Source organism: Nanorana parkeri, unplaced genomic scaffold (genome assembly GCF_000935625.1).
Source record: "Nanorana parkeri isolate BGI_ZX_2015 unplaced genomic scaffold, ASM93562v1 scaffold1789, whole genome shotgun sequence".
NCBI lineage: Eukaryota > Metazoa > Chordata > Amphibia > Anura > Dicroglossidae > Nanorana > Nanorana parkeri.
Window position 1 is genome coordinate 97,899 of NW_017308057.1, and position 12,568 is coordinate 110,466.

The 12,568-nt window shown below is 40.8% G+C and overlaps 1 protein-coding gene across 1 annotated transcript in view; it reads left to right on the forward strand.

The window, feature by feature from the left end:
- Nucleotides 1-12,568, forward strand: part of RAPGEF5 (Rap guanine nucleotide exchange factor 5) — a 235,506-nt gene that overhangs the window by 97,150 nt on the left and 125,788 nt on the right. Inside the window, exon 7 of the mRNA XM_018571590.1 lies at nt 12,358-12,406. Coding sequence (XP_018427092.1) covers nt 12,358-12,406 — 49 coding nt within the window. The remainder of the gene's footprint in view (nt 1-12,357; nt 12,407-12,568) is intronic.

The window sequence follows — 12,568 nt, forward strand, 5'->3', positions numbered from 1 at the left end:
AGACCCCCCACAGCCCTCCTTAGACCCCCCACAGCCCTCCTTAGACCCCCCACAGCCCTCTTGAGACCCTCCACATCCCTCTTGAGACCCTCCACATCCCTCTTGAGACCCTCCACATGCCTCTTGAGACCCTCCACATCCCTCTTGAGACCCTCCACATCCCTCCTGAAACCCTGGTGAAATCAGGCCAGATGAAACTGTTTGCCTGTGTTTTATTATTATTATATTCTTCTTTTTTTTGGCGTTGGGTTGTAATCAGTAAACTTTGGAACATGTAAACTTCAACAGTTTTAATAAAGTTGTTTACATACAACAGTGCAGTCTGTTGAAAATACGTAATTTGTAGGCACTGTTCTCCTCCCCTTCCGGTCCCAGAATACATCAGTCAAATGTATTTTAACACTTTTAGCGTTAATTCTATGATTCTTATAAAAATATCTCTTGAGGGGTAAAAATTACGCTTCAGTTGTTAAAATAACGTTGAACACATGAAAATAACTCCCTAAAGTTGGTCATACACCCATCAATTTTCATTCATAATTTTTCTTTGCTGCCAAGAGCCCTCTTTCGATTTTAGCTCAAATACCCCATTATGCACAGTCCAATGTCAACTTCGAAAACCGTACGTTAGCAATACTAACTCACCGAATTTCGTCAATCGACAGAACTGATTTTCGTTTGCACATCTGCAATGTTCTTGTTAAAGTTGTTCTTTATTTTTTTCGTACAAAAACGGCACTAATCCATCGATATTCGTTCAATTTGAAAAAGGTTTTCCAGCCTCACCCTTCGAGAAAATGTAGCCAGGAGTACAGTAAAAAAAAATATTATTGGGTTCCCATCAACTGATCGATTATCGTACGAAAGACCATTCTTGGACGATTTACAAACGATAATCGATAGGTGTGTGGGCACCTAAATGCTTCAGTCAGAAGGCTTAACAAGCATGCTAAATAACGATTGAGACTTTCGTGAATACCATGTTTTCAAACAAAAAATAAGGAGAGGTAGATTAACAACTAGAGAGAGCAAATAGCTTATCTCTTTGTGAATTGACCCCATAGTCTTAGTGCCTATTCACACTGAGCGTTTAATCTTGATTTCCGCCGCGATATCGCGCATGTTTGCCGCGCGATATCGCGAGAAGCTGTTCTATATTACAGCTCCATGTTGCCTGTCACTCGTTGCTTGTGCAGGACCCTTCTTCCCGCGAATGTCGTGCGATTTTTCACTTTTTGCATGCAGCCCGACGGTGAAGGTCACGCGATCGTCGCCCGAACAGCCACGCTATCCCGACTGCGCGGAAATCCGCTCAAGGTAAGTGTCGCTTAGTGTGAATGGGGTCTCAGGCTTGTTCACAGGATGTCCGGATTCTGTCCAGGCCAGAACAGTTCGCTCCTGCACTAAAAACGTATCCCTATGTGTTTTATGGGCTCCAGTTCACACGAGCGCAGTGCTTTCCGTTCCGGACAGAAAAAATACTGCTTGTCCTATTTTGTCTGGCCTGGAATGCACTGGAACGCACCAAAAACATCTGTAACGCACTGGAACACACCTGTAAGACCATTTAAGCGGAAAAAAATGAACATTTTTGTTTTAAAATTACAATCGCGGCAAAATCACGATAAATTTGCAGCAAAATCGCGACAAAAATGCCATGCACTATGTCCCAGATCTTGTCCGGAAAATGGTGTGAACCCAGCCTAAATGTAGAGCAGGTAAGCTGCCGCTTGTTCTGTACAAGAGGTCACTTTTAACAGTCCACCCCCCCGTGTGTTAGCAATACGTTTAAGTGAAACAAAAAAGTATAAAAAGATAGATTAAATAAAGAATGATGAAATAAATTGATAATAATTTTAAAAAAGCAACCCCACTGCTCCTGCCACCTGCATGGGAATAAGCGCACGCATAGGGCATTGTGTGTGTGCCTGAGTGCTGCCCCCATTCCACTGTGTGCCATATTGTGGTAGCCAGGCAACAGCGCTCTCTAACACGCACAATGTGCATTGAAGTGTAAGCTCACTTTCCCAAGTAATTTGGGAAAATGGAATTACCCGCTCAAATCTGGCCCCCACTCACCCCTGCTATATTTACCTTTCGGCGAATGGTCCTTCCCCTCTGCCGGGACAGGTATACTATCCGTACCCCATACTGTCATCCAGCGCACTAATTTTTTTTCCCACTCATTGACACTGCCAAGCGCTATTTAGCACGGTTAAATACGGTTTTGATTAAAATTATTTTTTGTATCATGACAAGTAGATTGTCATGAGGGACAAGTAGATTGGTGATGAGGTCCAGCTGTGTATTTTTTATTCTGCATTCTGTACTTATTCAAAGTGAATGGGATACCTTAACGCAATGCACATCAGCATGCAAAAAAGGCATGCACTAACACACGTATTACTACACAGGGAAGGTGTGAATGGTCCCTAATGCTGAGAAACTAGGGTATTATTTCATTATGGAATAAGAAAAAACATTCATATAACCATGTGAAAATGCCTTGAAGATGAAGGTAGAATCCCTGCCACTAGAGGGTGCTGGATAGCTGAAGAAATACCAAGTCATAGCCAGCATTAAAGTTAAAGCATAACTTTATATTTATATATAATATATATGTATATAACACATGTAATGTATTTTTCTCTTTCAGCCGCATTTGACAGTGAACTGGTATCTGTCCAGTGAGCAGGGAGCTGAAGCAGAAAGTAGTAATGCTTAACCAGCAAGTATAAAGCTGGCCATACACCTTACAATTATCTGCAGATTTTCTGTGGTCAGATGGAAAAGGTGCAACAGATTCCTCTATCTACACTTAACTGTGTGGATGGAGTAATCTCCACCTGGGCCAATCTGTTGCACTTTTTCCATCTGACCACAGAAAATCTGCAGATAATTGTAAGGTGTATGGGCACCTTTAGAGTGACCTAACTATGACTAGTGGAGGTGTTTTAACTCAAAAAATGACTTACCAAAATGACAAATCCTTTGGCACATAAATGATGAAAATACAGTATATATGTATTTATTTCAACAGTCTACAGTTTTTTCTTTTGTATGACTTAATTGCAAGCAACTGAAATATAATATACATTGCCATGATATACTGTATATAGTATCATGAAATGTGAAGTCTACCATACTAGAACAGTCCATCTTTTCTAATTGCCATTTCCACCAAAAATTGATTTCCGTTTTGGGTGAGCACAAGTAGCTCAGCTTCTCATTTCTCTCTGACACTAAAATAGTGACATATACTCGCAGTAGAATGTGTCTCTGCCCATCCCATAAACCCATATTGAAGGTGTCACTCTTTCATAGCTGAGCTCTCTAATTGTTTATTCCGGAGAATCCACCAGGACACAATCATTTGACAGTTGGGCAGAACCATGAATTCTAGTCTTTGTATAAGTGGAGTTAACCTCTAGCTTTTAAGTATTGTTTTAAACTTAGTATTTGGTGGGTATCAGTGTGCAAGTGCAACACAACATTAAATGTAATTTTAGATTGGTTTGGGTAGTGACAGGGTTCAATCTGCAGCAACGTTTTTATGGGTCTTATAAGTATAGGAAGGATTTTTCTACTCATCAATCCTGACCTGGTTTTAAAAATGATATTTTGGACAAGCTATGGCAGTTCAGTCAAATGGGGTAATCTGCTTAGGGTGGAGTTACCTTTAAAACATTGAACTGTATCTTTGTTCCCACTACTAGGTGTACACTGGAGAGCAGGAAGCAGCATTGCCTAGCAAAAAATCAGTACAAGTCATAACATGCGGGGGTGCACTACTATAAAGATTTAAAAAGCCAAGAGACTTCAATTGGGCTTTATTAATTTTTTTCCAGGTACAGCAGGGTCTAACCCTAACCATGTAGCAATATAGAGAAACATTCTGGGGCTTTACTTCTATGACCAGATTATCCAATTTCTTCAATTTATCATCACAGATTACTGTATTAGCTCAGCATATTATAGGGCCATTATGGCCTATATAAAGCGCTCATTTAAGAAAGGGCAAAATCCCTTGTGCTACATACTGTAATCTGCAATGGTATATTGAATATTTAGGATATTTATGTGATGGCAGTTGTGCCCCTGGATCTCTGTCTTTTTTCTATTGTTGCATAGCTTTCATCTTATGGCATATTCCAAAAAGAAAACCAAAATAAACATAACAGTTAAGAGGGTAACATGAACAACAGCCTTTTCTACTACGGTGGTATGCTCTTGTAAAGAAAATTAATTTTGAGAACTGCCTTTGCCTTGCTGATCCCCTGGCCTCAGTGCTGTCTGAGTCAAAGACCTGAAACAGACATGTAAATCAGGAATCCTCTCCTCACTACAATTTTTTATTTAAAGGAAATTAAAGCCAATGTGCATTTAAGGTGTCCCAACACCTTTTTTTAAGTTCACACATTCTACAAGCAAACAAATATGTTTGCAATAGCAGGTCCCATATGTCTACTTTTACAGCAAAATTATTGCAACCTTCAAAAAATTCTAGCTGCCTGGCTCCAATAGCTGAATACCTTTTAAGTTACTGACTCTAAACAAGCATGCTGCAAGTAAAGTTAGAATGTTTGATTTTCATTTCTTCATATATGTTCAAGTCAGTGACTCCAGGGGGTGTGGAAATTAAAAAAAAAACTACCAAATCTACTTGTCCCAATACCGGTTTTTCGGTATCGAGTACGAGTACTGATTTTTTGCTTTCGGATCTCGCCGACACTGAATACTAATACCGGTGCTTCCGCTGGCATGGAGCAGGCTTCCCTGGTAATCAGGAAGCCGGGCAGCAGGTAATGACATCCCACCCAGGTTTCTGATTGCCACGGAAGCCGGCTCCATGTTGTTTGGCCTGCTTGATTGTGATTGGCAATCAGGAAGCCGCGTGGCGAGTAATGACCTGATTGACCGGGAAACTGGCTCGATGCTGATTGGCCAAGAAACCGGCTTTCCAGCCAATCAGCAAGGAGTCGGCTTCCCGGCCAATCAGAAAACCAGGAGGCATGTCATTACTTGCTGCACGGCTTCCTGATTGCACGGGAATCTGGCTCCATGTTCCCCTAAGACACTACCAGTCAGAGGAAATTTTCCTCTGGCCGTAAGTTCCAATATCGGGGAAGGTATCGGAGCATTTGGGTGAGTACGAGTACTTGCCCAAATACTCTGTATCGGCACTGATGCTAGTATCGGTGCACCCCTAGTCAAAACATATTTGACTGTGCTAAATAGCACTTCTCACTGGTCAGCGCAGTCATCTGACCACGTTGACCAATGAGTGCTTGCAATTTGCGAGCAAAATTAAAAATGCATAGGTGAGGACTGCGCTGGACAGCAGTATGGGGGACAGATAGTACACCCATACTGGCGGAGGGAAGGGATTGTTCGCCGAAAGGTAAGTATAGCCTTAGTGGCGGTTTGGGAGAGACGGGGCCAGATTTCATCGGGTAATTTAAATTTTTCCATATTACCTGTGAAAAGATTTTATTATTTTTTTAACTTTTTAAATGTTCTTTACATTTTTATTTACTTTTTCCACTTAATGTTCTTCCGATCACAAAGGGGATTAAAATTCCTTTATGTGATAGTTTGGAGGGGACAGGTTCTCTTTATGGAACCTGCCCTCCAACACAGAACAGCTGTTCTGTGTAGTTCCTGACAGCCGAGACAGGTGGCGCTGTGATTACAGCGACACCATCTCAGAGAACACACAGAGAGCCCGTAGAGCAGACGTTCTTCGTCTGCTCTAAGGGCTCTATGGCTGAGCCGTTGTGCCATAGTTTTCGGGTTCCCCCAGGAGAGCTGGTGGTATTCTGGAGTGCTGGTTTTTTATTATAAGGTATTGCTGGGACTTGTAGTTCCGCATAGCTGGTGCTATTCTGCATTGCTGTATAATCATTATACAGCAATGCAGAATAGCACCAACTATGCAGGACTACAAGTACCAGCAATGCATTATATTTTTAGGTAGGGATGCACCATTGCCAATACGGGGCATTTTAACGAGTACTCATACTCCTGAAAATGCCCCGATACTAAACGCAGATAACGGTGTTCTGTTGAGAATTTGCCGACCTCAGCATCTGCGCTTGCGCACAGACCGGTATTATTGAGGGAACAGGGATTTATTTACAAAGTATTTAGTTTAAATCGTCAATTGTGATCATTAATAATATTCCATCCATCATTTACTGCCATCCATCATTTACTGCCATCCATCATATACTGCCATCCATAATTTACTGCCATGCATGGCATATTATTAACGGTCACAATTAACAATTACAAACGAATAATTTGTAAATAAATGCCGGTTTCTTCGTTAATCCCATCTGTTCGCAAACGCAGATGCTGGGTTGACGCTCCCGACAGAACACCGGCGCTAAATTTTTAAGCTGATCGGCTGCCTGAGGTCCCGCGCTTGCTGGGGACCTCGGCAGCCGTCCTGTTAACCACACAGTGCCATGGTGGCCGGGGGGTTGGGGGGGCCCTTCATAGTTTCTTGCACCGGGGCACTGAAGGTTCTAGTTACGCCTCTGACAAGTAGCATGTAGCTGTGATAAATCATTGGAACATTGTGCAATCATACAAGATTAAAGCTGAACTCCAGGCAGGTATAAAATACTCAAATTAATGCAGCTCTGTATTCATTAGTGCATCAATACTTTTCTTTTCCTAAATGCAACTAGTGAAAGTACCTGAATGTGACTCGCAATTCCCTATACAGCAGACTGAGAGAGGCACAGGAAGGAGCAAGAGACAATTAGGAAACACTAGAGTGAGCAAAGGGATGATTGTATCAGTCTCCTGCTGCTCTTTCACCTGCCAGTTAGAAGTCTGGGGATGGGGAGACTGTATTCCTTAACTGTAAGTTAAGGTTTTAGATTGAACCTGATGGACCTGTGTTTTTATTCAACCTCACCTACTATGTAACTAAGTAAGTGGTATCATCCACCGGGCTGTGCTGTATGTGGGGTGTTTATAAATCTCAGAAATGGATGGACAGAAATATATGCATTTAGTGGTTTTTCTGGAATACACAGAAAATAAAGGCATTTGTTCCAAATGATTGGTTTTTATTAGTGATGAATTGCTAGCAATTTTAGTAGCATGATTGATCTACTGAAATTGGCCATGTAGCTCTAGCTTTAGGATTAGACAGGTAAAGGCAGATGCCATTTTTGTTTGCTTTTATTATCATTTAAAATAACTTACCACATTTCAGTAATTTTCTTTTAACAAAACCAAAAGCTCCTTCAGATCCCAACATAATATATGCAATTGAAGTAACTATGTGCAACCATTAGAATAATTGTAAGAGAAACACATAAATCATTTTGTAATAAATCCGAACCAAGCTAGACCTACATTTTGCTCATTTTAAATGGTCATTATGAAGCAGAAACTCTTGAGCATATGTCCAGAGACCTCGGACCTTCAATGCTTTGCAAAGATGTTTATTTTCTAAGCAGTATGCTGCACTGCAGGTAATCTTCATTTCCAGTACCGTATTTATTGTTGACAGACTGTTTTTAATATCCTTATTGAATAAAAGTAAGAAATGATTAACGGCTCCATAGGAATGAGCTGGTGTGGCCTAATTTATTAATTTACAGTTTGCACAAAGACTGCAAATAACTATTCTAGCCTCTTAAAAGCCAGTGTCAGGAATGATTAATGCATCACCGATGGCGCGCTTCTCTGGGGATATGCAGAGCAGATTATTTCCCTTTAAAAAGTGTGGCGTTCCTAATATTTAAATTAATTGAATTAGGATTTTGTATTTAGGCATCATTGTGCTGCTGGTTTATTGAGATAGTGACAAAAAGGTCTGCTGGCCAGACAAAAAAATGAGCATGTTCATTTATGTTTTGTGTAAAAATGACGAGTTTCCCAATTTTCTGGCAAGAAAGACAGAAAGGACAGGACAAAGGATGAGAAAAGTAATACATTATTGTTATGTGGAGAAAATGGATGGGAGAGGCAAACAATGAAACAGCAAGCAAGAAAAATCAAAAACTCTTGTTTAAAAGTGCCTGAAGTGCCCCATAGCAACCAGTCAGGCCCTCCCTTTAACTTCAGAACCGGCACTGACAAGAACGCAGGTTGTGGACAATGTGATTGGTTGCCGCAATCAACACTGACAGTCTTTTCAGGTTGTTATTATTATAGCCTAGGAAGCTTAGGGGTCTATTCACAAAGCTGCCGAAGGATCTGGCCGTAGCTTCGGCCGATCCTTCGGCTAGCTTCGGCACCAGGACCCCTTCGGTTCAGGAGAACCGAGGGGTGCTGTACGGCTATTCACAATAGCCCGTACAGCTCCCGATCACGGCCGAGCGGCTCAGTCGAGCGCTGAGCCGTGCTGAAAGACGAAGCTGGCCGAGCGGCCGGCCATTGGCCGGCCGACAGCCTGCTTCTGACAGCTAGCCTGAAGTGAATAGCCGAACAGTGTTCGGCTCACTTCACTTCTGATCGGTCATTCACTCGGCTGCCCTCGGCAGCTTTGTGAATAGACCCCTTAGAGAGAGGAGTGAGAGATAAATTTAAAACTGGGAGAATGAGAAGGAAAGAGAGAGGGTAGAAGCGATGTATAAATCAAGGCTAAGTAAAATATAATGCTGGAAGATTGTTTCAGAGAGTTACAGTCAGAGGAAAATTAAAGTCCAACTCTACCTAGAAGTTATATTTCAAGTGATATTAAAGTCAAAAGGTTTTTAAGCTATTTAAAATGCTGCTTAAACCATTTACAATGGATGTTGCTCCTTGATGTTTAAAAGTTTGTGTTCTGCAGAATCAGCTGGTCCCCTGAGTACTGGCCCTGGTATCCTGCTTTAGGGTGGCCCTTCCTTTTGTATGATTCTATGGAGCCACCCTTGTGGTTGCTAGTAAGCTGTGTGTGTCTCCACAAAGACACCGCAAGGCAAGCCACTTACCTGCTCATGGATCCTCCCTTCTCCAAGCTGGTAGATGGACAGCTGTTGGAGACTGCACTGTCCCTTTAGATTTTTGTACTGGACAGGAAATTCAGGGAAGCTGAGCTGAGAGAGTTGGAGCTATTTGGCAACATGAAGACTGTGTGTGCTTGGACAAAAATGTAAAGAAATGATTTGCTGGGCAATGTTTATTTGTTTGATCTGGATGCATTGTTGAAAAAAGATTGAGTTTAATACTATTTTCAGTTTTACTTGGTTGCTGGTAATTTTAATTCAATTTTTATAGATAATATGACTGCTGAAATCAGCCTAACCTGATTGCCACTTATAGTCCTGGACTAAATACCCACTTATTTAGTTCACAAATGGCATTTTCAGGTAATAAAATGTGTATATTTACCCCAGTGAGAGACAGCAAAATATTTTTTTCAATATACTTAAAATTCTAGAAGCATTAGGAAATATATATGTATGATGTGTGTGTATGAAATGTAGCTTTTGAATTTTGCATTGTGAGAGGTGAACTTCCACTTTTACAGAACACTTCATAAGCCACCAAAATGTTTTCTGGACGTTCCAACAGGATGACATATTGTGAAAGTCACATCCCTATGAAGAGCGTGTGACTTTAATGACGTTTACTGTTCAACAAAGACAATTAAAAACTTCCTCTTCTGTTTCATTGTCCTGTCTATCAGCCCCGTAAATGTTGCCAGAGGAAACAACTGTCGGTACAGTTTCCTGCATGGGACCCTCTGCAAACTGTTTTGTGACACTTCTCACAGTGACCCTAGAAGGCGCAATACACAAACTGACCCCTTAGGGAGCAAAGTAATCTCAGCAAGTGCTTTTTACCTCATACAAGCTAGAAGAATGCATGTCACATCAGTTGAAGGAGAAATCAGTTCACATCAGTCACATCAGTTAAAAATCATACCCTTAGGATCTCTGTTACATACATTTATTCTTTCTGTTTTACCTTACCATTGTTTTGATGCACACACAAACTCTGGTTCAGCATTACTGCTGCCTTGGTCAGCTCTCTGCTCAAAGGTGATGATGCCAATTCAATGTTCAGTGGGGATTTTGGAGGTGGGAAGGTGACATAAGAAGCTGAATTGCTGGACCAGGAAGATAAATTGCTTTATCAAGGACTATGTGTGCCACGTATCTGGCTGTGCAATGTGATAAATGTGTGTAAATTACAAGACTGGCTGTAGACAATTACACATTTGTTGACATTTGGTACAGTAATCATTTATGTAGTACATTTCATGTGTAGTTGGCTGTTTGCATTGATTTCATTTTGAGCACCTGAAATTGTGCTAACTTATCGGGTGACTATAGCAAAATAATGACTGCTGAAATTTTGCTTCCTCGGCTGTTCCCCAGTGGAGTAGTAGCAGCACACTGAGGAGGCCAATCCTGTGCACTTTCTTCCTGCGCAAAGCATAGAAATCTTGATTGGCCCAGAATGCTAACATTTCCTCTCCAAGTCTGAGGCTCGCTATGTAGGTGACCACAAGCAGCTAATACAAAGAGAAAGTCTAGTAGCTGTATAAAATAAATACATTTTTATATATAGTTCCCTTTTATTATAATTTTTATGATTTTAATGAATAAATAATTGGTACAAATAGTGTTTTTGGCCTGCTATTTGGCTTTAAAGAAGAACCTGGCCACATTAAAAAACAAATATGCCCACCCCTCAGCTCCTCAGGATTCTCTAGCTTGGCTATTTCCCAAAAAACATGTTCTAACACCTAGTAAAACTCAGCTTAATCCACAGTCTTTTAACAGCCATCACCCCAAACCTCTGCTTTTCTGGGCTGGAATGTCGACGGGTACTATGAGCACCACCTGCGTTCCATCCTGCAGATGTCCTTACAAATTACTACAAAGTTTAAATCGCATTCACACTGCCACGGTCTCAAAACCACAAGGTATATGTGGTGCCCAGGTGACCACACGGATTGCGCCGTTCAAAACTCTAATAGTAAATAAAAGTAATTCACTGGCACACACTTGAAGGGTTTTTAAAGTATTGATATGTTTATTCAATACCCAATGTCACATACTGTCATACGGTGCTAACGTATCGGGTCCGCACAAGGATCCCTTATCAAAGCGACAGTGATGAAGGATCCCTGTGCGGACCCGAAATGTTAGCACCGTATGACAGTATGTGACATTGGGTATTGAATAAACATATCAAATACTTTAAAAACCCTTCAAGTGTGTGCCGGTGAATTACTTTTACTTACAAATTACTAGACATGTGCGCCGGCAAAAAATTTTTTTTAGTTTCAATTTGATTTGTTTAGGATGTTTCCCTGTTTTTTTGGGGGTATTTTTTTTGCCAATTCCTGCCTCTGCTGATTTGACGCCAGGCAGCGGGTGGGGCAAAAGCCAGCCTGCTATTTCAATTTTAAATCGCGAATAGCAGGCTTTGTTTATTTCACCGAACCCCCCCCCCCCCGGGCCCGTAAACACTTTGACGGGCGGCAAGTATTTTGGGGGGGGGTCTGCATTACAATTTATGTAGAGGGAGGAGTCATTACTCTGATTACTACACTGTTGTGTGTAAATCTCAGACTAAAGTAGAACTGAAACGCAAACTTTTTTTTTAGTTTTGGATAAAGTAAGAGACGTGTATAACACCTGTGAGCTTTTTTGCCATGTCCCATTGCGTAGATTTCCCTTCACTTCCCGTCTGATAGCCACAACAGGGACTCAGAGCAAATCCCTCCAAAGAGAGAGAAATTCTTGGTGGTTAGCAGGTTCACCAGAGTCAGTGTCCTTATTGAAAGATTTCCCATCTATTCCTGTTCTGATGACAACTAAAAAATTGGCATTTACTTTCAATTTCAGTGATAACAGTCACCAGGACACATGGAGAGGATACATCTGTCTTATGGGGACATAGACAGCAATGAAAACCTGACAGGTGTTCTGATCCCTCACCACTATATCCAAACCACAGATTTGTTTTTAACAAAGCCAATTAGTATTGCCTGAAGAACATGTAAATGAACCTGCATCTCCCTCTGCTGGTTACCCTACAACTGTAAATACAAAAACAATTTCCCTAAAGCAGTAGTTTTGAAAGCTGTCATATGGTATGCTATTTGTAAGTGATCATATTTCTTTTCTCGGCTGTACGTGAATATGATATAGTTCGGCTATGGAGAATTCTGTAACTTATTTACATTTCTATTTTAGTGTTTTTTAATCAAAAAATAATCTGCCCATTTAAATTTAATAATTCTGTGATCTGTATAATACAAAATGTCAACATAGACATATCAAGTAAGATTGAGTGGAGAAATTAGTTATATGTGAATAGGCAGAGTTTTACGCATAAGTAGCTCTCAGAAATTAACCTTTTTTTCTTCTTCTTTTCTTTGTGGTTTAATAGGTGCAGCGGGAACTTGCAGCTGTTATTGCCTTGAAAGCAAGAAAATCTAGTGAGTACTCATGAACACTTGGAACGTGTGAACCAAACAGTAGTTACATATCTTACTAATACACAGTGTTACTGCTATGGATTTATTGATGGAAATTCCAAATTCTCAGAATTCTGTCTGTTCTGTAGTTTATTTATCCAGCTAAAATAGCTTAAAACAACC